The sequence below is a fragment of the Danio rerio genome, chromosome 17 (assembly GCF_049306965.1).
Source record: "Danio rerio strain Tuebingen ecotype United States chromosome 17, GRCz12tu, whole genome shotgun sequence".
NCBI classification, from domain to species: domain Eukaryota; kingdom Metazoa; phylum Chordata; class Actinopteri; order Cypriniformes; family Danionidae; genus Danio; species Danio rerio.
Genome location: NC_133192.1, coordinates 16,517,638 through 16,545,016, shown reverse-complemented (window position 1 = coordinate 16,545,016; position 27,379 = coordinate 16,517,638). Strand labels below are relative to the sequence as shown.

Below are 27,379 nucleotides of genomic sequence, written 5' to 3'. Positions count from 1 at the left end.
TAATTACCCTAACCTGCCTAGTTAACCTAATTAACCTAGTTAAGCCTTTAAATGTCACTTTAAGCTGTATAGAAGTGTCTTGAAAAATATATAGTCAAATTATATTTACTGTCATCATAGCAAAGATAAAATAAATCAGTTATTAGATATGAGAAATGAGTTAATAAAACTATTATGTTTAGAAATGTGTTGAAAAAAAATCTCTCTATCAAACAGAAAATGGGGAAAAAAATAAACAGGGGGGCTAATAATTCCGACTTCAACTAACAATATATATAATGTTTAAGGCTTTTATAAACAAATAATGACCCTCAAAAAAGTCAGATCAAATATATTTGTTACGCAATGGTTTAATAAAATAATTTGTAATTTATACAACAAGGAATCCTGATTTTTAAGGTATATTACAAGGTATATTACAATCTATTACAATGAGTCGCATATTTCCACATAACTATATCCAATTTTTATTAAAGGGCGGCACGGTGGCTTAGTGGTTATGTTGTGTAAAACATATGCTGGAATAGTTTGTGGTTCATTCCACTGAGGTTACTTCTGAAATAGATAATAAGCCAAACGAAAATGAATGACTTTTAAAAAAATAAAGATATAATGCACCTGCAATTACAGAATGACCCAAGGAGGCATGGGTCACAGGCTTGCTAGGGATTTTCTTAGACCGCCTGTTGTACATTGCCAATGAGGGTCTCCCAGAATAAACTTCCTTTGTTTCCACAAATCCTCAGTACTCTAAATAAAACTTGCATGGCGGTCTTTGCGTGGTTGTGGTGGGCTGATCCTGCAGATTCACCACTGAACTTTCACTGCCGTCCTGCTCTGCAAACACTCCCACACTTACGCGTTAAAGCAGGTGTGAGGGATTTTCAAACATTTGCAGAAGGCTGACAAAACTCGCTTTGAGCATGTTTAGAAAATGACCTCACGGACGCCCGATAACAACAACTTCCCTAAAAGGTCATGCTTGCCCTAGATTTTTGCATTGCATAAAAATGAGTTGCTCTCTTCAGAATTGTAGGATGTCTTCAGGTGACATACCCGATGGAGGACCCTGTATGTAATGTGTCAGCCATTAAAAAAAAAAAAAACATTGCCAGGCCTTATAAATGTAAGCAGCAGCAGTCCTGTCGAATGCTGTGGAATGATTGCTATGCTGTTGGGATTGGCCTTGGCTCTCAGTAAATCCAGATTATTAATCCATTGATGCTCAGTCTGGACAGGGCTGTCGTCAGCCTGTCTTGGACTGGTGAGAAGTGGCAGCTATACAGGGCCTTACGTGTGGCATTCTGGAGGTAAATACTGTATATAGTGGCCATGGAGCAATTTGTTCCCACATTTAGTATGTCTGTGTAGTTCAGTTCAAACGGGGGAATTAATTATAGTTAAACATGGCCTCAGTATACTAATACTAAATGGAATTAATGAATTTATTTATGAAAAATTGAGAGAGTAAATGTTTATTTATTGGCCACTCTATGTCTATTCCAGATAAATTGAAAATGTAATAAAATGCTAGTTTATTTGACATTTTGTCTAACACTATGGGTCCTATCATACACCCGGTGCAATGTGGCGCAAGGCGCGAAGCAATTATTGTTTGCTAGTTTCAGCTTGGCGCAAGAGTCGTTTTGATGTTTTCCGCCACGCTGTTAGTTAGCATGGGCAGCCTTGAATTGATCTAAAAATGCAGGAAAGACAATCCTAAATATTTTTTCTGTTTCAATCAGTATGTTTTGACTGATTGTGAAAAAATGGATTGTTTCCAGAAAATATTAAGCAGCATGTAAAGAACATTATATATATATATATATATAGAGAGAGAGAGAGAGGCCACTTTATTAGGTACACCTATCCATTTAAACGTTAACCCAAATTTCTAATCAGCCAATCACATGGCAGCAACTCAATGCATTTAGGCATGTAGACATGGTGTAGAGGATCTGCTGTTCAAACCGAGCTTCAGAATGGGGAAGAAAGGGGATTAAAGTGACTTTGAACGTGGCATGGTTCTTGGTGCCAGACGGGAAACTATCAGAAACTGCTGATCCACTAGGATTTTCACGCACAACCATATCTAGGGTTAACAGAGAGGGGTCCGAAAAAGAGAAAATATCCAGTGAGTGGCAGTTCTGTGGGCGCAAATGCCTTGTTGATTCCAGAGGTCAGAGTAGAATGGCCAGACTGGTTTCAGCTGATAGAAAGGCAACAGTAACTCAAATAACCACTCTTTATGCAAAAGAACATCTCTCAATGCACAGCACTTACAATCTTGAGGCAGAAAAAATATAGCAGCAAACTGGGCTAACAGAAAAGTTACATTCTTTGGTTTTTAATTGTATCATTTAATACAATGCTGCCAGATCTCAAAGTGATGCAAATGCTACAGGCAGGGTCTAAACGACTGTGGCTTTGTCTTTGAATGATACATTTAAGGCCAAAGAAATTCTTTTGTTGATAAACGTATGTGGTCAGTTGCTGGACAGGTTCTTTCTCCTATCTACCACATTTACATCACTTGTTTAGCTTTGTTTCCACCCTTAGCCACTGTCCCTTCCTAAAATTTATTACTGACAGAACAACTCTGCCTCAAATTAGATTTGTTTTGGACTTGATAGACTCATCTAGACTTGCTAAACTTGTGTCAGAATCATGCAGACTTTTTGAAGATACTGTTTGACTGCAGAACAACCAACACGTCTTAATTAAGATTTCAGCAACAAGCATTCTTCAAAATATCTTCTTTAGAAAGAAGAATTAAACTCATAAAGGTTTAAAACCAAATAAGGCACAGTAAATGATGAGGTAATTTATATTTTTGATTATATATTTTGTTCATATAGATTAGACAATAGATTGTCAAGTTCAGATAGCTTCGTTATCAACACCCTGTACATAGATCTTTCCTCTAATTGAGATCGAACTTCATAAAAGACCTTTACTCATATAGCATCACTGGGGCTCTGAAATACCGAGCAAATAATACATCATAACTCTACTATTCATGCTCGGCTCTTTTGATCTGACCGTGTGATATTTCGAGCCTGGCGAGGAGACAACTTGGACAAAGACAGTGGAAAAACATTTCTGCTATTTATAAGGTCTGATTAAAGGGTCACAGCCTCTCATGTGATAAATACATGAACAGGAACATCTGGTTCACTGTCACATCACAGGGTCAATCGCAGGGGGTTTTGTGGATTTAAAGAGCAGCCCCTTCGCAACAGGACCTGTGGCTTCATTAGACACATTACTGAAAGTCCTCTGGTTTTCCAGTGAGCAGACAACAGGGCCTCTTGCCTCTCGCGTGTTTTGCATGCATGCATTAACACAATAGGCAAATGTTCCAAACCACTATCTCTAGTCTCATCAAAATAAAGGCAAGTCCTGGTCCTCAGTAAATGTCAGCTTGTTTTTATATGTTACATAAGCAAATCTCAAGTGTAAACATGCAGCGTTGTGGGACAGTTACTGTAACACAGAACTTGGAAAATTCTTAAAGGGAAAGTTCACTCAAAAATAAATATAATGCTATCATGGAATTACCCTTGTGTTCCAGTGATTTGTGAAGTTTTATTTTGTGGATTACATTTACATAATAACCAATAATCCAATTTTAATACGATTAAGACAATACTCTGATTGAGAGTCTACCATGTAAACAGCTATTTTTGATTAATTTAATCTGATTAAGTTCATCAACTAAACATAAATCAGATTAAGACGTGGAGTATTTTCTGCCGATTTTAGTCGCATTATTGAAGTGCACTACAGACATGCAAACACTGCAATCAAACTATTACATTCGTGTAGGATTTTCGCCACATGCAGTATCAAATAATTCGATTAATGATGTACATGTAAACGTACTGAATACATTTACATGGACATCCCTAATCAAATTGTTTGCCTTAATTAAAATAAAACAATAATATGATTAAGGTGTTTACATGAGCTGCTTTTTGAATGTGACTTTTATGATCCTGTTTATGTTATAGCACATAATTCGATTAACGTCATTGTGTCACCGCGCTATCCACATTTTCTCTGGAGTTTCATGTAATTTCGGGTGTTTCATTTTTAATTTGTCAGCTTTAACCGCAGTTTGGCACTTTAACTTACATTCGGGAACATTTTAAGCATGCCCCTGTGACAAACGAGATTTTGGATGGGAGTATGAACATTCTGGGTAAATGTTGTTTTAATGGAATTTGATACCGCTCTCCAAATAGGGAAAAAAAACTCGCATTTCGCTACGCAGGTGTCTTTGGTCCTTCACTGACTTGGTATGTGCAGAGAATAGTGTCAAACAGGCATGTGTGTATCCTGCCACAAAACGGGGCAAAAATCCCACACGACAGTAGTTTGATTGTGGTGTTTACATGTCTGCACAGTACTTCAATAATGCTAAAATTGGCATACTCCATGTCTTGATCTGATTTCTGTTTAGTCTGATTATGACTTTAGTCGGATTAAGGTCATCAAAAATCACTGTTTACATGACTCTTAATCAGAGTATTGTCTTTATCGCATTAATCGCTTTATCGATTATGTGCTGGGTGCCACACAAATGATTTGTATTTGGACAATATGAAACAATTAACTTAACTTATTAGTTTTTACTAGTAGATTGAACATAAATCAATTAAGTTGTCCCACAAACGACTCAAGCATTGTATTGTTTCAGCCTATTTTAAATAAGTAGTTTGAACAAGCAGCAGTATAAAAAACAGTATATATTTATATATAATTAGTACGATAAGGCGCATTTATATGAACAATAAGTAAGGCATAATCAACAGTTTGCTGTGCGTTAAATTATTTGAAATGCACGAAGTGGAGACAAAAAAATCACCCAATGCACAGCGGAGGGTGGTTTGCCTCTACAAAGTGCTTTTAAAATCCTTTAACGCACAGCAATTCCTTGATTATCCAACCTATTCTATGGTCATTTGCAAAGTTATAGACAAGTTAAAATTAGTTTGGTTAGATCGGTCCCCATAGAATAAGCAGTAAATGACACAGGCACACTGTAGGCTGGTAACAGCTGCTTTTTCTGATCTTTTAATCTAATACTTTGAAAGTTTGCGATATAATGGCTCAGTGGTTAGCACTGTCACCTCACAGCAGGAAGGTTGCTGGTTCGAGTCCTAGCTGGGCCAGTTGGCATTTTTGCGTAGAGTTTGCACTTTCTCCCCATATTCATGTGGGTTTCCTCCAGGTGCTCTGGTTTCCCCCACAGTCCAAAGACATGCGCTATAAGTGAATTGAATAAATTAAATTGGCCGTAGTGTATGTGTGTGTGTGGCGATCTATGATAAATCAGAGACTAAGATGTATTTTAAAATGTACAATTTTCATAATTTACCAAATAAATCAGATCAACACCAGATCAATTTAACATGCTTTATAAATAGGATACTTATTGACTAATGAAATGATAGGTAGATATTTGTTTTCCAATGCAACTACACACTTTATTCTTGTTTAAAGTTTTAAAGTAGGATTTTATTTTTATAAAATTAGTTTAAATAATTATCATATTATATTAAAATAAATATTTTAGAACATCAAATGTAATTAAATTAGTTGTCTAATAATAAAACAATAAAATAATGATTAAGCAAAGGAATTGATCAATCATTCAACATGCGAGGTATTCGAGTCTTTTCTTTATTTCAATGTTGTTGTCAATAGAATAAAATGATTAAAAACACATTAAAGACTATACACTATATGAAATAAAACATTCATTCACAGGCGCTGTAAGTTCTGTTTGAAAAGAATGAACCCATATCATATTTCAGAAATCTCATTTGCAGTCAAATAAGTTTTTTTTATTTTTATTTTTTTTTGCAAGAGAAAATATTTAAACATATCGGGACTGGTGAGAGAACATTCTTCTATAATGCTTTCGTTTTAATTGCCAGCAGCATTTGTTTTTAACACAGCTCTGCCAGTGACAGTGGTTGAGATCAAAATGAAAAGCAAATGAAAGACATCTTGAAGGGGGTGGGACATGACAGATACTAAAGAGCATTTGATTAGTCAGAGTTTTGACGAGAAACTGAAGTATGAGGTGACATGAAAAAAAGCATTAATCCAATTAAAACTTTGTATGTTGATATCGGTTTTAGATTTTCTAAACACAAATTTTGGAGAACACTAGATATCATTAAATTAACAGACTGATTATAATATCTGAAAAACTTTATTTTAATTTCACCCTACCTTTAAATCTGTCCATGTCTGCACTTATGAATGAGCTCAATAGGCGATGACAGAGTTTAGCGACTGTTTGAACACTTGCGCTCACACTACAGAGAAAGAAGGCTCCGGCAACTCTCATTCATAGCAGTTACCTCTAATTTTTAGGGAAGTGTTATAATTTCAAACTGTGATCAAAACTGACTGGATTACCTGTGAGCTTCAGCTAATTTAATGCACACCCTTCAGCCGATCACAATCAAGGATTTCAACAAACCATAGAATAACTGAATATAATTGCATAGGATTGTATGAAAATGTTTTAAAACTTTCACTTTAAAGTCTATTTTTCAAAGAAACAAAATACTGTTGTCATATACTTGAACGGAAAAGGTTAATTTATTAAGTTTTGTTAAATTTTGTTGATTAATCCTTATTTTCCAACTCTTATATGTAATCATCATCATTATATATGATTATCATGCGTGGATCATTTTGGTGTGAACTATCCCTTTAAATAATGATAAAACAGTTACCTCATATTAATCTAACTTAATAAAGCACAGAGACTGTTTTTTTTTTTTTTTTACCTTCATCATAGATAATAATAAGGAACATATGTTTTGTCTGCTCGGACACAGGAAAAAGCATTTAAATGTGCGGTGTAAACACAACCGGGTATCACAAGAGATGCGCTGATAAACTTATCTACAAAGGTTAGCTTTAGTGGACCACTTGTACAGGTTTATTTGACAAATTAAAGTAAAGATAAAGAGATAAATACATCATATTATTCATTTTTAGAATTATTATAAAAAGGCACATGATAATATATCCCTCACTGGCTATAGGAAATAAAACAAAGGTGAAGCATTGCCATCCAGAGGGTAAAACTGGTAAAACATGTATAAGATGTGTCTTGTTTGCTTGAGTAGCCAGTCTACATTAAATGTTTTTAAGTGAAATAGTTTTAAATAAAACAAATTTATAAAAGTCTATTTTACAATACAACATTATATAAATATTACAGTATTTTTAATTAATACATTTCAAGTGACAATATAATAGAAAATCAATTGTTTTAAAGGGATAGTTCACCCAAAAATGAACATTTAAAAAGTACAACTTTAAAAAAAATTTCTACCTATGTCTTGTTACTTGCTGTGTCGTTAATATTTTCGAGATTAATTTCGAGATTAACTGCAACTTGCTAAATTAAAATATTTTTATGTCTTTTTATCCCTAAATTTACTCACTCTCAATTCATCCTAGGTGCATATGCCTTTAAGAGAAACACAGCTGGATAAAATGTTGAAAAATATCATGGCAGTGTAATATTTAGGCATGCAGCGAATAGTGTTTAAGATTTTGAAGCTGCAAAACTGCATCCATCCGTCAAAAAAAATCTATACAACTGCAATGGGTAAATGAATATATTCAGAAGGCATTCATTAGCCAACTGGACTCATATGGATTACTTTTATGATGTATGGTGATTCAGAAAACTTGAGTAGTTACTACCATACACAGTTGGGAAGAGTCAGGAAATTATATAATCAGTGGTGAAAAGAGTATTGAAAGATCATACTCAAGTAAAAGTACCATTACTTTCCCAAAAATAGAGTTAAAACGTCTGTTATAAATATTACTCAAACTATGAGTAAAAAGTAGACATTTTAAAAATGTACTCAAGAGTAGTGAGTATTACGCTGGGAAAGGTTGATGTGTTTACATGTGAGGGTGTGTGTGTATTACTAACATTCTGTAGTGCATTTAGTAGTTGTTTAAGGCCATTTCAATCATCATACAGTCGACATCTGCCATCTTCTCATTAGTGAAATGCAATCTAAAAAGTTTCTGGGTCTTTGCATGTAAACAGGGGTGCCCAAACTCGATCCTGAAGAGCTCCATCCACAATTAGACAAATCGAATCCAACTAATCAAGCTTTTACCAGGTTTTCTTCAAAACTATTGGCAAGTGTATTGAAGCAAGTTGTAAATAGTGTAAATGTGCGATTTGATTAGACTTGCAGGGCTGATTTTTCAAATCCCCATAGACTATAAATAATAAAGTAGTGACTGCAGGTTGAAGGAAAGTAGTGGAGTTAAAGTACCAATAGTGCACTAAAAATGTACTCAAGGGAAAGTAAAAGTACACTGTAAAAGAAACCTTATGATTTAAAAAAGTCACATTTAGGTTTCACTGGATGTTTAGCATTGGCTGAAAAACACTAGCTATGCATATACTCCATTGGATTTGCCCCAATACAATTGTTTGCACTGATTTGATCACTGCCTGTCTGAAATACCTCTGAGAACGCTTCACGCTTCCTGTGCATAACGTCATAGAATAATATAGATTAATAATGAGAAACCGATGCGTCATGTTTGCACTCGCAGTTCTGTGCTACGTCGCCGATTTTGATCCCGCCCCAAAAATCATTTTAAACCCGGAGCCTGAATTTAGCTGACAAAAGCTCAAATTTATCCAGTTTTCCCCACAATTAAAGCTAACAGGTGCTAACATTGTCCTAACTGATGCTCAACACACACAGATCTGTTAAAATCTCAAAAAAAAAAAAAAGTACTCAAGGGTTTTGTGAACCTTTAATAGTCCATAGTACTGAACACATTGATTATTTGCATCTGCTGTGTTTGATTAGGGTTGGAACAAAACTGCAAAGCTGCGGCCCTCCAGGAATCAAGTATGAGACCTATGGCATATAGTCTGTTTTGAGGATTTTTTTTTCACATATGGTGTGAGCTAACTATGTAAATAAATTAACTACGTGCATAATTATACAAAATTAAGTTAGGTTAACTTAACAGTTCCAAGTTACAGAGGCTGTTTCTTTACTAACAATGCACTGAATGTATTTTGTTATAGATTAAGTTCACACTTTTTGCCATTGAAACTGATAGCAATTACACTTTGAATCATTAAACAAACACTTCCTTAAATCCACCTGCAAAACCTGTGAAGATAAGACCTTGCTTTACAACCAGGCGGTCATAGTTCAGTCTGTGTGGTTATCCACCAGTGATATATAACACATACTTTGACAGTATTCTTACGAAACGCCCGTTTCCGTCTGTTTTCTGGTAAGACACACCTGTGCCACACCGACCAGGTGCCCAGCCATGGTTAAAATGTGTTTCGGATCAATATTTCAGTCTAATTCTAACAAATATCATGTGAATGATTACACCATAGATTAGAAAGATCTATTCACGCTGGGTGTGTTTTGATATCAGACATCGGTGCATGTGAAATGGAAAAGATTAGTTGGGATAGGAAGGAAATTACGGCTTTGCAGTTTCTTTTAGCTCTGCTACTTCAACTCATTTTTCTCAGAGCTTCATCATGTGATAAATGTGCTATTGATGCTTCAGTTCACCCCATGGTAAGACTCTTCAGATTAGTTAATAAGCAGTATTGATTTCTTTACTTGCACTAATGCCTGTATTATTGTAATTCTAGACCCCCAGAAGTGGCTTCAAACAGTGCTCGAATGCCATTTGCCAAAGTGAGTAGGACTCCTGCCAGGATTTGTAATCAAATTTACGATTTATTCACGTCTTTCTCTTTGGTGTCTGTTTACGGATTGCTTTACAAACATTTACATTCTTCTTGCTGTCTGTAGATGTTGCTTGTGAGCTCGCAGCGCCGTATGCATCCTGGATTGGATCTCATAGCATCAGTTTGACCTGGGAGTCCCTGAATCAGTCTGATGTGGTGTTTGTTCCCCAGTGGACCAGTCCCAGTTTGTCCGGGATTTGGGCACAAGCTGAGGTAGTGTTTATATTTGCCATTTTGTTAGTTTAACTCTGTCTTTTATGCCTATTGTACATCCTAAATGTTAAATTGTAGTGAAATAGTCAATAGTCAAAACATTTGGTTGAACGTCTAGGTTATTTTATTTGTAAAAAAAAATTTAAAAAAGGAATTTTTTTTTATTTTCACATGAATAAAATAAAAGCTATTTTGACATGATATTTCTTGCAAATTGACTATTTAAAGTACTAATTAACAATGATTTTAAAACCATGACAAACTTTAGTGTTGTGCTGAAATAAGCTTGTCTGAAAGTTTGCAGCAGCCGTAAAATATTAAATAGGTTTATTTAAAAAAAAATAAAATTCAAGGTTTTAGTTAAGATTATAAAACACTTTTAAAAATGCTTGTATTATAGATCTACGTGATTATATAGCCTGCTGCGCATCGATCTCAATATGCATCCATTAGAAATAATGAACTTGTGCGCCCAAAAGACGCAGTATGTGAACGACTCTTAGTTAATAGCCTCAGCCATAGGTAATCCAGTGTGCGTAGGTATTACAAGCTCAACTTCAAACTAGTGCTCAATTGGCGTAACTTTGTTTAGTTGCAGCTGTTTTGTTCCATGCAGAAACACAGTGTTGAGAAGCCTTATTAACTGTGACAAATTAAAGCGTTTTTAGTAGTGAAATCGATTAATCGTTGCATCCCTAGATTCTATACAGGATGCCCTTGGCAGTTGTTAAAGTATTGCTAGGTGGTTCTTAGTGTGTCCAGATTTTTTTACAATTAAAAGAACATTAAAAACGCTTCTATTAGGGATGCAATGATTATAGATGCATTTTACATTTTAAATGGATGTGATCCACCTCCATTATGTGAGTTTGTGACACAGAAGAATAATAGTGGCAGAGCAACATGATCTATTACTAAAGTGTGCTGTGCAGTTTAGGCGTACAACTTTTTCTCGGTCAGTCTTCTCAGTTAGAGCCAGTCATTTCTGGAATACACTTTCTGTTGAGTTAAGGGTTATTACCATCTATTTAACGTTTAAATGCAAGTTAAAGAAATGGCTAAAAGCAAATCAAGTTTGTAATTGTGTAATTCTTTTCTCTAGATTTTTATGAAATTCTTATTATATGTTTTGTCTTTTTGGTGTATGTAACTCTACTGTTCCTGTATGTATAATAATGAGTTTACATACAATTTTTTAAATCTGGCAGATGGCAACGGATGAAAATTAGTCGTTGTGACTTTTTTACAGTTTTACTGTTAATTAATGAGCATTCTCATCTCATCTCATTTCGTTTTCATCCGCTTTTCTCGAGCCGTGTAGCAGGGGCAGCTGTCTTATAGGAGAGAGCCCCAGAATTTCCTCTCCCCAGACACTTCCTCCAGCTCCTCCAGGGGGATCCCAGGCCATCCTAGAGACATGGTCCCTCCAGCTTGTCCTGGGTCTTCCTCAAGGCCTCCTCTCGGTGAGACATGCATGGAACACCTTCAGGAGGCATCCGAAACAGATGCCCAAACCACCTCAGTTGACTTCTCTCGATGTGGAGGAGCAGCAGCTCTACTCTGAGCTTCTCTCGGATGACAGAGCTCCTCACCCTATCTATAAGGGTACAATTTGCCACCCTGTAAAGGAAACTCATTTTAGCCGCTTATATCCGAGATCTTGTCCTTTCGGGCATGACTTGAAGCTCATGACCATAGGTGAGAGTAGGACTGTAAATTGACCAGTAAATCAAGAGCTTTGCCTTTCGGATCAGCTCATTCTTTACCACAACAGACTGCTACATTGACCACATTACTGCTGCCGCGGCACCAATCCGCCTTTCAATCTCATGCTCAATCCTTCCCTCACTCGTGAACAAAACCCCAAGATACTTGAACTCCTCCACCTGGGGTAAGGACTTTCCTCTAACCTGGAGATGGCAAACCACCTTTTTCCGTTGGAGCACCATGGCCTCTGACTTGTATCCCAGATACCTCTGTACCATTGTCCCTGTTAAATGAAAAACAATAATTATAAGGTGTTATTAATTGTTGTTATGCAGTTTCTAGGGTGTTCTGGTGGGTTGTTAGAGTGTCCATGATGGTTGCCCGGGTCAATACTAGTGTTTTCTGGGGAGTTGCAACATGGTTGGTGTTATGGTTGATGCTATGCAGTTGCTAGGGTATTCTGAGTGGTTAATAGTATGTTATTATGAATTGCTATGGTGTTTCTGTGTGGACTCTATGGAAATCTAGTGTGGTTATTAGAGTTTTGCTATGCTTTAAATCATATAATGGATAAATATATTACTATGAAGAGGAAGTAAAATTGTACTGTGCAATTTGTAGATCTTACTAAGTTTGCATTGATTTTTAAAAATACAGTGATAAAAACTGAAATGCTACATTTACTGGCGACATTTTTAAGGGTTTTAAAAATTCCTAAAATGTTTTAAATTTCAAAAATAAAATTTAAGGCCTTAAAAAGGCTTAAATTCACTGAAATATCGAATTGTAGGTCTTAAATCATTTCAAATGGGTATTAATTTTCCAATGTCCATGTAAAGCTCCCCAACCAGGCCAACACCTACTGTATATACAATATAGTCACCAGCAACACAACTCAATAAAACTTTTAACAAAACTCTATTTAAAACTCAATACGGGTCCTCACATTAACATTTGTAAGCTCTCCATGTGTTTGTAGATCCTATGTGGTGAGGACACTGACCTGGAAAAACTGTTGTACATTTAGTTTATTAAAGTTGTTAAAGCTTATTAAAGAAAAGTATACATGGTTTGCTTGTTTCGACAAAATTTTTAAGTATTGTTTAATTGATTTCTAAATTTTTTTATGGGGCCAGTAAAAACCCTTACGGTTTAGCCCTGTAAAAGTCGGGAATTTCATTATTAATGGTCTTAAAAAGGTATTTGAGAACTCTTACAATTTACTTGGTGAGACCCACAGAAACCCTGTATTACAATTTTACTAAAAAGATTCTACTGTAAAACATCACCTACATTACAGTGTAGGCAAACACTTGTACATTTCTTTACAGTTTGTATAAAGATGTCCTTTCTTCCATAGAATGTCACTGAATCTTCATACACAGTTGAACAGTTGGAACCTTACACCTACTATACGTTCAGGGTCTGGGCTGTGATAGCAGAAACACAAGCTTGTTCTCCAGCAAGCCCTTGGTACCAAACCAAACCTTTTGGATGTAAGAAATCAACAGTAGATAAGCAACAGTCTTTTTACATTATTTACAGTATCAGTATTTTAAAGCCGATTAATGTGTTTCTCTTGAAAGTGCCTTCTAGTCCATCCATCGAGAATGTTGAGAGCATCTCTGGAGAAAGTGTGGAGGTTCGCTGGACTCCACCTGAGAAACCACGAGGACCAATCTTGGGATTTAACCTCAACCTCACATCCAATAAACACAAGATCAGTGCAGCAACCGGAGGAAATGTTTTCTCCAACACATTCTACCCAACATTCCATAACACTACATACAGGTAATGCAGACCCATTTACTGGTTTCTGCACTTTTACTTGAAACCCATAGAACTATACTGTGGCAGTTTAATGTTACTGATTGTGTATGTAAAAAGAACATAATAAAGTTCTAAAATAGTGATTTCATTATGTGTCTTATACAGGATCTCCATAGCTGCTGTAAATGAAGAGGGCCAGGGTTCAGTTGCTGAAGCTAGCATAACAACACCAGCACAAGTTGGTTAGTTAAGTGACATTTAATATTATGGTCTGACGTAATATGTTTGTTATTTATTATTATCACTTAAAATGAAAATATAATATAATGATAAAATGTAGGATAAAAAGGTACATTTTATTGCAAATATGGTGTACAGCCACAGCAGAATGAACCACCAACTATTCCGGCATATGTTTTAATTATCAAATGCTCTTCTAGACACAACCAAGTACTGGGTTGCAACTGCAAGGGCATCCGCTGTGTAAAACATATTCTGGAATAGTTGGTGGTTTAATCCACTGTGGTGACCCCTGATGAATAAAGGGACTAAGCCGAAGAAGAATGAATGCTTTATAGCTTTGTAAATATAGACTAAACATTATATTCAAAGTTTGGGGGACATTAAAATGCTTTATTAAATACTTTTTCTCATTAAATTGAAAAAAAGATAAAGGTACTGTACAGTGATTTATTATGTTAGTTTACCTTTTTTGATGCATATTAGTCAGAGAGTTACAGAATCAAATATAAAGAATCTGTGAGACATCAATTGTTCATCAAATGTAAATGATGTTCATCAGTGTAAAATGAGTTCATTTTCTTCCTATATGAATCAAACAGGACACATCATTTCTTGCATCAAATACAAAACACAAATAAAAGATATATATAATATTAATAAGATGAATAAACTAGCACTATAAATAAAACTAACACATATTGGGCTGTACTAGCAATACGAAAAAATTTATAAATACAAATATGCAAAAGATATAAATAAATAAAATACAATTATAAATATAAATACAATTTGAAAAACATGAATTTAAACATACATATTTTCTCGGTGCTCTTCATTTGTAACGAAACCAGGGGCAAGAAAAATAGGACAGTTATAGAATTTTTTTTCTTTTTTCCTCTGCCATTTTGTCAAATCTTTTATTATTTATTTATTTTATTAAACGTGACAGCAAGGGTTGCCAAATACTGTACATTTTTCATTATTACCACAAACTGTATATCTAATCTTTTCTATTTGAATAGACTGCATCAGATTTTTTTATTTTTTGTTTCAAATAAGATTTTTGACATTTCTATTCATTATAGAATCATAAAAAAACTATTTGCAAAAAAATATATGTTCATTTTCTACACTGATGATAGTTATAAAAGTATTTCTTGATCATCATACCAACATGATGGAATGATTTCTGAAGGCACTGAAACACTGAAACAACAGTTTTCAATCACAGGAATAAACCAAAGCAATACTAGTTTAACTGTACAATAAAAAAATTATACCAACCTTAATTTTTTTTAATTATAAATGACAAAAACATATTTGTTGCCATTGAAACTAGCTTAAAATCTGAGGATGTTGATCCATAAACCTGTCCTATACCTGACGAAATCAATCTAAGCTTCATGCAACTGCTGTACTTTACCATTGTGCGTTAACGCTTCTCAATGCACAGTGATTGCATTGACTTACAATAAACAACAATCATATCATCACTTCATTTGTGCTGGCTTCCAGGGCAGGACGGAGGCCGCTGGGTCTTTGCATCCAGATGGAGCTCTTTAAGGATGAGAGAAGAGGATGCCGATTTCTTCACAACAGCACAGTGTCTCTCAGACAGTCGAATCGAGGGCAACATCACAGGTCCATTCTTCCTCTAATCAATAACATCTCCACCACACAAGAGTGCTCGTAGGAAAGACAAATCACGAATGAGAGCACTTCAATACCTCAGGTGTTTCTCTTACACGGAGAGGCAGAATCTCTTAAATGGAGAGCAAATTTGTCTCCTGAGAAAAAGCAGCAGTAAAGTCAAATTTATTCTCTAATTATCTCGACACCAAGTTATACAACACGTTATTTATCTTTTTAGCTCGATGCTTTGTCACTAAAGTTGATTTAAATTTAAATTAGAAAAAAGGCCACCTTTTATCATGAAGAGTTTACTGTTGCCTAGAGTTGCACTGACAGGATGTTTTTTTGGCTGATACTGATAAAGATTTTAACAAAATTAAAACTTTCTGTAGACTTTAATACGTATATTGGTCAATTGGATACAGTATTATACAGTGTTATCTAGATTTTCAAGAGGGGTCTGGATGCAGACCTGGTGCAGTTGCAGTCTGAGCTGCATGCAATGATTTTTAATGTGCACACCTAACCATACCCCTCACAGTGGCATCACTAGCTCCATTGAGTTCATTGTGTCTGACATTGCAAGTCCGAGACTTGCAGTTTCAGCTTGCACAATTTTCTGCATTAAGTGAATTGTACTGAACAAGGACTGGGTCCAAAAGCAAACAAAAAGTGCTCAGGGGTAGCTTAAATAATGTGTTTGTGCTCTTTGGCTAAGGGATTCATCAGAATAAACAGTAAAAATCAGTCCAAGGCACTCAACAAATGTGGAAAAAATATTAAAAAGCCTTTATTCACATGGCTAATCCTTAAAAGCTGCACCTAGTAATCATGCGCGTCTGGGGTTTCTTTTGAATGGTAGTCTCATGACTCATTAGATTATTGAAACAGTACTAATATATTATATATTTAACACAAGGTCTTCATTAAAAAATTAAAATCATCAAAAATTAAATAATTAAAACAATTTTATATATATATATATATATAGATGATGTGTGTTATACAACTTATCTTTCAAATAATACAACATAGATATATAGAATGAAACCACAAAAATGTATATATAGATAATTAAACAAGTATAGTGTACAAATAACTGCACACAAACATGCATGTACATTTACAGTTGAAGTCAGAATTATTAGCCCCCCTGAATTATTATCCCTCCTGTTTATTTTTTCCCCAATTTCTGTTTAACAGAGAGATGTTTTCAACACATTTCTAAACATAATAGTTTTAATAACTCATTTATAATAACTGATTTATTTTATCTTTGCCATGATGACAATGAATAATATTTGACTAGATATTTTTCAAGACACTTCTGTACAGTTTAAAGTGACATTTAAATGCTTAACTTAATTAGGTTAACTAGGCAGGTTAGGGTAATTAGGCAAGTTATTGTATAATGATGGTTTGCTCTGTAGACTATCAAAAAAAAAAAATAGCTTAAAGGGGCTTGTCGAAATAAAACAAATAAGACTTTCTCCAGAAGAAAAAATATTATCAGACATACTGTGAAAATTTCCTTGATTTGTTATAAAAAAATAATTCGAAGGGAGCTATTAATTTTGACTTCAACTGTACTTATACTCAAAAGAACTTCAAAAGAAACTCTAGACGCACCTGATCACTGTTACCCTGATGAAGGCAGTTCTCTGCTGAAATGCGTAGGTGCTGTTTTTAAGGATTAGCCATGGTAATAAAAGCTTTTTAATATTTTTTAAAACATTTTTCGAGTGCCAATAAGGTCCAATTAACATTCAGCTGTATAAAGTTGTAAGAAAAGATCAAGTTTAGATGAAAAATTGCTATATGAATTTCCCTACAAGAGATTTTTGATTTCTTTATGTGTGAGATATGTAACTCTCAACATTTTATAGCAGGATCTGATAAAATATAAATACTTATAATTGTGAGCAATATTGCATCTGGTGACAACAGCACCTATTTACAGCACCTTTACGTCCTTTTGTTTATATGTTGTCATTTGAAAGTTCATTAATTCATTTTTTTTTTTGTCGGCTTAGTCCCTTTATTAATTATGGGTCGCCACAGCGGAATGAACCGCCAACTTATCCAGCACGTTTTACGCAGCAGCTCCAACCCATCACTGGAAAAGTCATTTGAAAGTGTTTTTAGTTAAATACAATATGACAATCTTTAAAAGTTTTTTTCCATTCAGTATTTTTTGAACAACATTAATATTTGACATTGTAGGACTTATTTATTTAATGAACTTAATAAAGCCTAAACTAAATAAGTTGCTTTATGTAAATTGTACATTTTGCTTATCCAGAAAAATATTGACTCACTTTCTTATATTTTCCAAGACGTTTTAGCCCACACTAAGCAATGGTTTTAGCTCTATATGACAGTGCTTGAGCATGGTGCAGACTAGATGATTTTACGATACACGTCAGACATTTTGTACATGTTAGATGCAGGTCTGATTTTATTTTATTTCTGCTCAGTAAAACATTGGATTATTCCAAAAATATGCAATGCATTACCTCCATATCATTAATAAACCACTGGTATCTGTCTTTTTCATATTATTGCCAGTATGCTGGTAGCTATATATGAATCCAATATTGGTCGATAAATATCAGTGCCCGATACATTGGTGCACCCCTGCTTTTGACAAGTTGATTGCTTGATTCTGATTGGCTAATGAACATTCCTGAGTTAAGTATGATCAGAAAACCCATCCATACAAGGTGTGCAATTCTTTTCAAATAAAAGCAGAGCTAAAGTAGTTCCTGGCAGGTCTTCAACACATTACAGTTCCATATCACTATACAGTCTATGACTATGAAAAAGGACGACGCAGAGGCGCAGTAGGTAGTGCTGTCGCCTCACAGCAAAAAAGTCGCTGGTTTGAGCCCCGGCTGGGTCAATTGGCGTTTCTGTGTGGAGTTTGCATGTTCTCCCTACATTTGCGTGGGTTTAAAAGTGAATTGGGTAGACTAAATTGTCCGGAGTGCATGAGTGTGTATGGTTGTTTCCCAGAGATGGGTTGCAGCTGGAAGGGCATCCGCTGCATAAAAAAATGTGCTGGATAAGTTGGCGGTTCATTCCGCTGTGGTGACCCCAGATTAATAAAGGGACTAAGCCGAAAAGAAAATGTATGAATTACTTTAAAAAAACAAAATAAAAGGCTTTTGATGAGATATTTAAGAAACTAGTCATACACACAGGAGCTGTTTCAGGACAAAAACCTGACAAATGTCTTAAAGTACAACATCTAAACTTTGTCTTTAGTAGTATAAGTGGAATAAATCACTCATTGAAATAATATATAAAATAAATAATGCATACTAGCTTCACGCCTGACCTCATTTCAACCTTAAGTGTACAATCAATTTTTGACGAATTCAGTGCCTTGTTTTTAATTATTCCATATTTACAGTGAACAATACTTGCTTATTGACTTTATAATGTAATGTTTTTTACAGGGGTGGCCGTGCATTACAATTCCAACCATGTCTACTTCTCAGAGGGGTCTCGTATCTGGGTGAAAGGGGCTGGGAATCTCACTGACCACTCAGATCTCAAACTTCTGCACACTGCCCCGCTGGAGGTCACAGCGTTGACTGTAGACTGGCTTTATCTGAGGATTTACTATGCTTCTGGTGGCAGGGTGTGTATTTGCTGTTCATTTCAATAGCTTGCACCAGTACAAACCTTTATATAGTGACACAAAACTACTTTTGGGAATTAATTTAATTCTTCTGGATTCTATAGCACTTTTACAATGTAGATTATGTCAAAATAGCTTAATATAGATGAACAGATGTTCATTAAAAAGCCATTACAGCCATTTACTTAAAGTATGCAGTGAAGCACAATGGATACAGGGATTTTGGCTGTTCACCTTATTGTACATGTATGTATTGACCTTATTCTGCACTGCAGAAGTGCGCTTGTTTTTACTATTGTTTTAGAACTTCCGATTCAGTCGCCTGTGGGAGAAATAACTAGGAATAATAAACCACAGAAAATGGTCAAACTACTTTCCCTACGAACAAGTGTGTTCATGACTACACAAAATAAAGAAGAATATAATAAGAAAGTATCAGTTTGCAACATCATACAGCATAGCGAGCTGTTTTTAATGTCTAAAAATCAATGGAAGTGGATGAGCCAAATGTCTTGAGCCAGTAATTTTCCAATGGCGGGCCAAAGGAATTTCACAAATCATTAGAGGAGAGTACTTAACTGAATTATGCGATGACATTTACTCAGGTTTGCAGTAGCCGGTATTCGTATAATTTAGATCCCCCCACCCGAAAGCATGTCTTAGCCCATTTCGTTCCTGCATTGTTAGTAGACTCCACACTCTTGATTATCATTGGCTCTGCTTTTTTTACAATCAAATTTGTTGCACATTATGGCAACGAATTGCAGCATCTCTCTTCTTTAATTGCCAGTAGAGAATTTTCCACATCTATCTTCACTTTATTGGGAGAATTATGTGTTATTTGAATTTTTTCTGATAATTTGGTCCCAAATATCATAGTTTATACACTATATAAATCATATAATGTAATGTAATGTGAATATTTATATAGTGCATTTATTGTGTATGGCCATACTCCCAAAGCGCTTTTCAATTATGCCCTCACCACACACCAGCTATTGATAGAGCCAATTCAGTGGATAGGTATGATTAGGAGGCCATGATGGGTAAGGGCCAATGGAGGAAATTTGGCCAGGACATTGGAGTTACACCCTATACTCTTTATGAGAAGGGCCATGGGATTTTTAATGACCACAGAGAGTCAGGACCTCGGTTTAACGTCTCATCCGAAAGATGGAGAGCCGGAGAGTCTCATCTCAAAACCGTTTATGAACATATTTAAATGTTCTGGTACTTCTTGCTCCACAGACTCCCGTTGTAATTACTTTTGGCAGTTATACGTTTCCAGTTTAATATTTAACTTTAAAAAGAGCTTAAAATGGCAATTTAGTCAACTGTTATGATTAAATATACTGTATAATGAATATAATATGATATTAATATAATATATACATTTTAAATCATTATTTAAATCATTCTGGATGCCATGTCCCATAAACTCTCATTGTAATTGCATTTCCATTGGAAGAATGTGTATTTGTTGTTAATTAGGAACTACAATGACATTTTAGACAGCATACAGCAAATTTTATATATGTTTATGCTGAAAATAAATATGAGTAGCTTGAAAAGTCATTACCCTATATAATTTTATTGTAATTATAATTGGTAATGGTAGAATTTTTATAGACCTTTGTCAGAAAAAACAAACTTCAACCATACATTGCCTTAATAATACATTCTCTTTCCTACAAATGCAGATTCACTATTGTGGATTAGATGACTGTTTGTCTCCAGTGGATACGAACGTCAACCTTTCTAGTGATGCTGTAAATATAATCGCAGATCCATATAACGGGTGAGTGTAATAAACATAATTAAACAATAGTTGGTTGGTTAACCACTGTGTTTGCTTTTATATTAAGCTATAAAACATTGCATTATAAATTTGATACTGTAATTTTTATTGTTACTAATAAAACTAGGAGGAAAATATTCCATTAGAGGCATTAAAGAACTTCGCTTATCATTTGATTAGCTTGACTAATTAAAGAAAAGCGTAATTTAATATAACTGACAAATTGTGCTTGTCAGATGGCTGTACATGTTGCTGAGCACTGGGATATATCGCAGTCCTCTTCCAGACGTCTCTAGCCAACAACAAGAGATAAGTCACATCATTAAAATGCCTTCTGTCTCCAACTTTGTGGTCAGTTTTCCTAATAAGAGAATTGTTTATCATGACAGAAGTGATCAAACGCTCAACGCCACATCTCTGGATGGATTATTTCCCATTACTCTGTACACAAATGTTAACTTTGAAGCAAACAGTATCGTTTATGAGGACAATTTCTTCATGCTCACCAATGGATATGCAGTGTATAAACAAGTCGGCCAGAGTCAAGTGCCCACTTTTTTTGAATTTGCTATGGACTGTGATATCATCCATAGTGAAAATGGTGGATTTGATAATCTGTGCTACTTTAGCACATCTGCGCAACTGTATCCTGTGCCAAGAAAGCCAAAAGACCTTCAAGTCCTGTTTGGATCAGATAAAGCTTATGTCTATTGGAATAAACCTGAAAGTATGATGGGAGCAAGTGAGTGATGCATGTTAATAGCATTCTTAGATTGATTTATGAGTTTTTTTCATAATCATCAATTCATGTTTATTGTTTTAGATTTAGTTTCTTACTCAATGAAATTACACTGGTTGCCTAATCCCACATAAAAAGTTTTATATGGCAATATTTGCAAATATATATGACATAAAAGTTAATATTTGGATCTCATCTATATAAAATACTGTATATGCAACATACATTTTAAAATATTACAAAAATGGATGTTTCATATGAAATATGTCATATTTTCACCAAATATTACCAAACAATGGCAGTTATATATATATATATATATATATATATATATATATATATATATATATATATATATATATATATATATATATATATATATATATATATAGTTGTTTCCAACAATAAGGATTTCAAATATTTACATATATGTAAAATAATAATGTATATCTGTGGCCATATATAAACATATTTTACAATACACTCACTGGCCACTTTATTAGGTACATCTTACTAGTACTCAGTTGGACCCCCTTTTTGCCTTCAGAACTGCCTTAATTCTTCATGGCATAGATTCAAAAAGGTACTGGTAATATTCCTCAGAGATTTTAGTTCATACTGACATGAGAGTATCACACAGTTGCTGCAGATTTGTCCGCTGCACATCCATGATGCAAATGTTCCGTTTCACCACATCCCAAAGGTGCTCTATTGGATTGAGCTCTGGTGACTGTGGAGGCCATTTGAGTACAGTGAACTCATTGTCATGTTCAAGAAACCAGTCTGAGATGATTCACACTTTATGACATGGTGCGTTATTCTGCTGGAAGTAGCCATCAGAAGATGAGTACGCTGTGTTCATAAAGGGATGGACATGGTCAGGAACTATACTCAGGTAGGCTGTGGCGATGACACATTGCTTAATTGGTACTAATGGGCCCAAAGTGTGCCAAGAAAATTACCCCCATCCATTACACCACCACCAACAGCCTGAACTGTTGATAAATGGTCTTGACGCCAAATTCTGACCCTACCAATCAAATGTTGCAGCAGAAACCAAGACTCATCAGACCAGGCAACATTTTTCTGCTTCTGCTGCTCTTCCATCCACCTCGAGGTTGGAAGAGTTCTGCATTCAGAGATGCTTTTCTGCAAACCTCGGTTGTAACGAGTGGTTATTTGAGTTAGTGTTGCCTTTCTATCAGCTGGAACCAGTCTGGCCATTCTCCTCTGACCTCTGGCCTCAACAAGGCATTTGCGCTCACAGAACTGCTGCTCACTGGATATTTTCTCTTATCCCTAGAGATGGTTGTGCGTGAAAAATCCCTGTAGATCAGCAGTTCTACTGCTGGTTCTAAAATACTCAGACCAGCCCGTCTGGCACCAACAACTGTGCCACGTTCAAACTCACCTAAATCACCTTTCTTCCCCATTCTGATCATCTTGACCATGTCTATATGCCTAAATGCATTGAGTTGCTGCCATTTGATTGGCTAATTATAAATGTGCGTTAACGTGCAGTTGGATAGGTGTACCTAATAAAGTGGCCGGGGAGTGTAGAAAATTTTAGAAAATCCAGTGGTTTGAAATAATTTATGAAACTGCCAATTTTAATCATATTTAGTGCAAATATGACATATATTTCATCTATATGAAATCCATATCCCTGCGTTCGCGTGGGTTTCCTCCAGGTGCTCCGATTTCTCCCACAGTCCAAAGACATGCGGTACAGGTGAATTGGGTAAGCTAAATTGTCCGTAGTCTATGAGTGTGAATGAGTGTGTGTGGATGTTTCCCAGAGATGGGTTGCGGCTGGAAGGGCATCCGTTGCGTAAAAATGTGCTGGATAAGTTGGCGGTTTACACCACTGTGGCGACCCCGGACTATAAAGGGACTAAGCCGAAAAGAAAATGAATGAATGAATAAATGAATGAAATCCATATATGAACTTGTGTGGCATGTTATGTAATTTACATATATTTTCATATTACATATTTATGTTTCAGATTTTGATTTTGTTCCTGACAGGTCCATCTGCCTGGCAAAACTGGACTTATGCTATAAACTGCACAATGAATGGTCTGGTGGTGATGAGTATTAGAGAAGTAACCAGCACATATGCGACTGTCCCAGATCTGCAGAGTTCACAGCACTATAATGTGACAGTCAGGGCTTGTTCTCCTGGAGGATGTTCCAGATCATTGTCATATGAAGGAACCACTCTTCATCCTGGTGATTAAGCTGAGGCATTGTATCATACAATTAACTTAATGTTTAGGAGCTGAGTGCTATGATGTAAAAAGCCTTGTCCTTTCAGCTGATGAGCCCCCATACATTGCTGCTGCCAGTGATGGTGACATATTGAAGCAAGATTTGGATAACATTGAATTTATGGAACAAATTGTGTCTTTGATTGGAGATGTGAAAGGTAAGAAACCAGAGACTCATACCCCTGTCAAATTCTGACTTCCTTAACAAAAATCTCCCCCCCTAGCTGTTAAATAAAATACATTCCACTTGTTTTGATCGATAATAAATATGAATAATATTAAATGTACATGCATAATAAATACCTTTATTATAAATGGTATATATACCATTTTCTACATTACATATACATATGAGAAAGAGTGAGACCCCGATATTGTATTTTTTTCTGTGTTGGGGAACAGACATGGACTGGTATAATTCTACAATCTACTGGACTAACAGTTCTGGCCACATTAACTGGTTTGATCTGAATAATCGGTCTTTGAGTGTGATGACGATGCCCTCAACACCAGTGCATGCTGAAGCTCTGGCCTTTGACTGGCTGGGACAGTACCTGTACTGGAGCTGCAACACAAATCAAGTGTGTTTTTATATTGGATTATGAATAAATAATTATTATTATTGAATAAATAACATGTGGAAGACAAAATAGAACCTATTAAAGCATAAATGCATTATTGAATATGTAGCAGTAGCGTGAACTTATTATGGAACAACTCTGATCAGATATGCCGAGGGTCTACATCTGGTCAGGCAGTTGAGATATTTCTCCAGGCAGACCAGAAGATTCTCAGTCTGGTCATCGATTCATTGAATGCTGCCATCTACTGGACCACTGAAACATCAGTAGAGGCCTGTAGACTGGATGGAGAAGGTTTCCAGCTCCTGGATAAACTGAGTGTGTTCTCTGGCAAAGAGGTAAAGACATAAATATCGAGAGGGTGCTCGCTGCAGAGCCATTTGAGGAGAGCTGAGCTCCAGCGAGGGGGAGCATGAGCTGTCGCTCCTCCTCCTGTAAGCTGTTTTAATGCGTACACCAACCCCACCCCTAACCCTACCCCTACCCCCAGTGACATCACTCGTAGAAGAAGTGCAAAAAAGGTGGAGCTCAAGCTTAAGCTCCCCCTCGCTGGAGCTCAGCTCTCCTCAAATGGCTCTGCAGCGAGCACCACTTGTAAATATCTGAAATGTATATCCCATTTAAAGGTTGTTTATGTTTTTAAATAAGTCTCTCTTGCTCATTAAGGCTGTGAAACATTGAGTAAAATGCTTTTTTCTCAGTTTGAAATAACTATTATTTTAGTAATATTTTACATTTCATGTGACAGTAAAGCAGATTTTATTTCAGTCTTCAGTCTCTTATATGTCCATTAAAATAACAGCATTTGGTTTTAATAGAAATATTTGGTATTTTAGTCCTTGCGGTAACTTTTTATAAAGTGTAGTGCATGTTTAATATGTTTTTATGAGTTTAATGCATCTCCGAACCATAAAAGTAAAAAAAAAATTGTGTGTGTGTGTGTGTGTGTGTGTGTGTGTGTTTGTCTGAAGTATTAGCCTCCCTTTTTATTTTTTTCCTCAATTTCTGTTTAACAGAAGATTTTTTCAACACATTTCTAAACATAATAGTTTTAACAACTCATCTCTAATAACTGATTAATTTTATCTTTGTCATGATGACAGTAAATAATATTTTTCAAAACACTTCTATACAGCTTAAAGTGACATTTAAAGGCTTACCTAGGTTAATTAGGTGAACTAGGCAGTCTAGGGTAATTAGGCAAGTTATTGTGTTATTGTATAACAATAATTTTTTTGTGTAGATTTTCGCAAAATATATAGCTTGAAGGGGCCAATAATTTTGACCTTATAATGACCTTATAATATATTTATATATATATATATATATATATATATATATATATATATATATATATATATATATATATATATATATATATATATATATATATATAAATGTGTGTGTGTGTGTGTGTGTGTGTGTGTGTGTGTGTGTGTGTGTGTGTGTAATCTAGGTTGCTGGTGTCACTTTAAACATGATTGAAGGAAATCTGTACTGGTTGGTTCAGGACGGCTCTCTGCTGAATCTCTACAGAGTGAATATCAGTGGTGACAGGTTGGTCCTTAAACAAATCATTAATGAGATGATCAATGTTTCTCTCTTTGAAAAATTTAAACATTTTTTTTAACTGATTTGTGTAAATTTGTCTGTATTTTCTGTACATGTAAAGGATGCAAAAATCCAAAGCAGTAGAATTTGCAAAATGGACCACATCTCAAATCTTCGATCATCAAGTTAGCTACTACAGTGAACGACTTGTTTGGCTGGATGAAAACAAACAGCTCAGGATTCAAGAGTTGAACCAAAACAACAGTGTCCTTATGTCTTCCAATAATACACTGACAGCCTTTTCTGTTGTACAGAAAATGCTGAAGCCCCTTCCAGGTCAGAGCTGTGTTAAAGGAATAGTTCACCAAAAAATGAAAATCTACTCACTACTTAACTCTCCTTCAAGTGCTTTCAATACTTTAACCCGATCGTTGACTTTAAGGTCAAATATTACTTTTGAACATTTTGACATAAAAACCTACATGTTTTTTTTTTATCTTAAGGTTAAATGACATTTCTAAAACAACATCAACATTGGAAAAAGATTAACCATTGAATATTGGTTAAATAAATTCCATTAGAAAAGGCAGAGTTTACACACACTATTATTTATGTGATAAAGGGAGCTTGATTGAATATAAGCTAAAAATATAATGTTTTGAGTTCTGTTTATCTCTTATATTAGAAGTTCAAGGGAGTCACTTTAATGGTAGTATGCTTATATGTAAGCAGCACTGTTTCTGGAAGTTTCTCCTTTTGTGATACAAAAAAAGAAAGGAAAGCAACTGTAAATAATGTACTTCTACATCTAATGTAAATCTAAATTTTTGAGTGAACTGTCTTTTCATATTGCACTACATGTATAGTAGTTCATATTCCTCGATGTATCATTCTTGCAAGCTTTCTAATAATTAATAATGTCTTTGTGTTTGTGTAACAGATGGATTTGTATCTCCTCCTGTGGTTATTCCACCTGCAGTTTCCAAAATTGTCCTCGTAGGCAATGCTTCCTTTTTCCAGATCCATTGGGAACCCAGCAGTGTTGATTATGGAACTGTGTTTTATTGTGTGGTGTCAAAGGAGGTGTGGAAAAATTTGGATCCACTTCCAAATGTAGGACATTTTTTTATGTAAATCGTAAATTTTCCCGTTGACACTTTCCTCGTATAAAATATACTCGTGATTTATTTCCTACACATTTCTGCAGATGTTCCCGACCAGATATTGTCATCCTGTTAATACGTTCACAGAGACAGTCATAAATGTCACAAGATTTAAACCAGGGGCTGAATTAAACATCACCATAACCCCTTTTTCATACTGGGGTAAAGGGAAATCAACAGAAACTATTCTCATTACTCCAGGTAAGCATGCTGCAACATCAAATATAAAGTTTTAAAAACTTAACATTTAAAGCTACTGTATGT

The 27,379-nt window shown here is 35.2% G+C and overlaps 1 protein-coding gene across 31 annotated transcripts in view; it reads left to right on the top strand.

The window, feature by feature from the left end:
• ros1 (c-ros oncogene 1, receptor tyrosine kinase) overlaps window positions 1-27,379 on the top strand; it is a 59,025-nt gene that overhangs the window by 17,670 nt on the left and 13,976 nt on the right. For 9 of the 31 annotated variants that reach the window (XR_012393267.1, XR_012393272.1, XR_012393283.1 and 6 more), the window contains 17 exons: window positions 9,704-9,749; window positions 9,867-10,015; window positions 13,083-13,218; window positions 13,309-13,513; window positions 13,658-13,734; window positions 15,251-15,376; window positions 18,829-19,013; window positions 20,714-20,811; window positions 21,048-21,553; window positions 23,579-23,782; window positions 23,868-23,978; window positions 24,223-24,401; window positions 24,548-24,739; window positions 25,858-25,958; window positions 26,074-26,288; window positions 26,893-27,065; window positions 27,160-27,316. Coding sequence is in view for 12 of the 31 variants with exons in the window: in XM_073928266.1 (XP_073784367.1) it covers window positions 9,704-9,749; window positions 9,867-10,015; window positions 13,083-13,218; window positions 13,309-13,513; window positions 13,658-13,734; window positions 15,251-15,376; window positions 18,829-19,013; window positions 20,714-20,811; window positions 21,048-21,553; window positions 23,579-23,782; window positions 23,868-23,978; window positions 24,223-24,401; window positions 24,548-24,739; window positions 25,858-25,958; window positions 26,074-26,288; window positions 26,893-27,065; window positions 27,160-27,316 (2,860 nt within the window). In the remaining 19 variants the exon portion in view is untranslated. Of the gene's footprint in view, window positions 1-8,885; window positions 8,928-9,494; window positions 9,627-9,703; window positions 9,750-9,866; window positions 10,016-13,082; window positions 13,219-13,308; window positions 13,514-13,657; window positions 13,735-15,250; window positions 15,377-18,828; window positions 19,014-20,713; window positions 20,812-21,047; window positions 21,554-23,578; window positions 23,783-23,867; window positions 23,979-24,222; window positions 24,402-24,547; window positions 24,740-25,857; window positions 25,959-26,073; window positions 26,289-26,892; window positions 27,066-27,159; window positions 27,317-27,379 lie in introns of those variants that run through there. The other 22 variants (XR_012393273.1, XR_012393277.1, XR_012393279.1 and 19 more) reach the window with 7 other exon arrangements.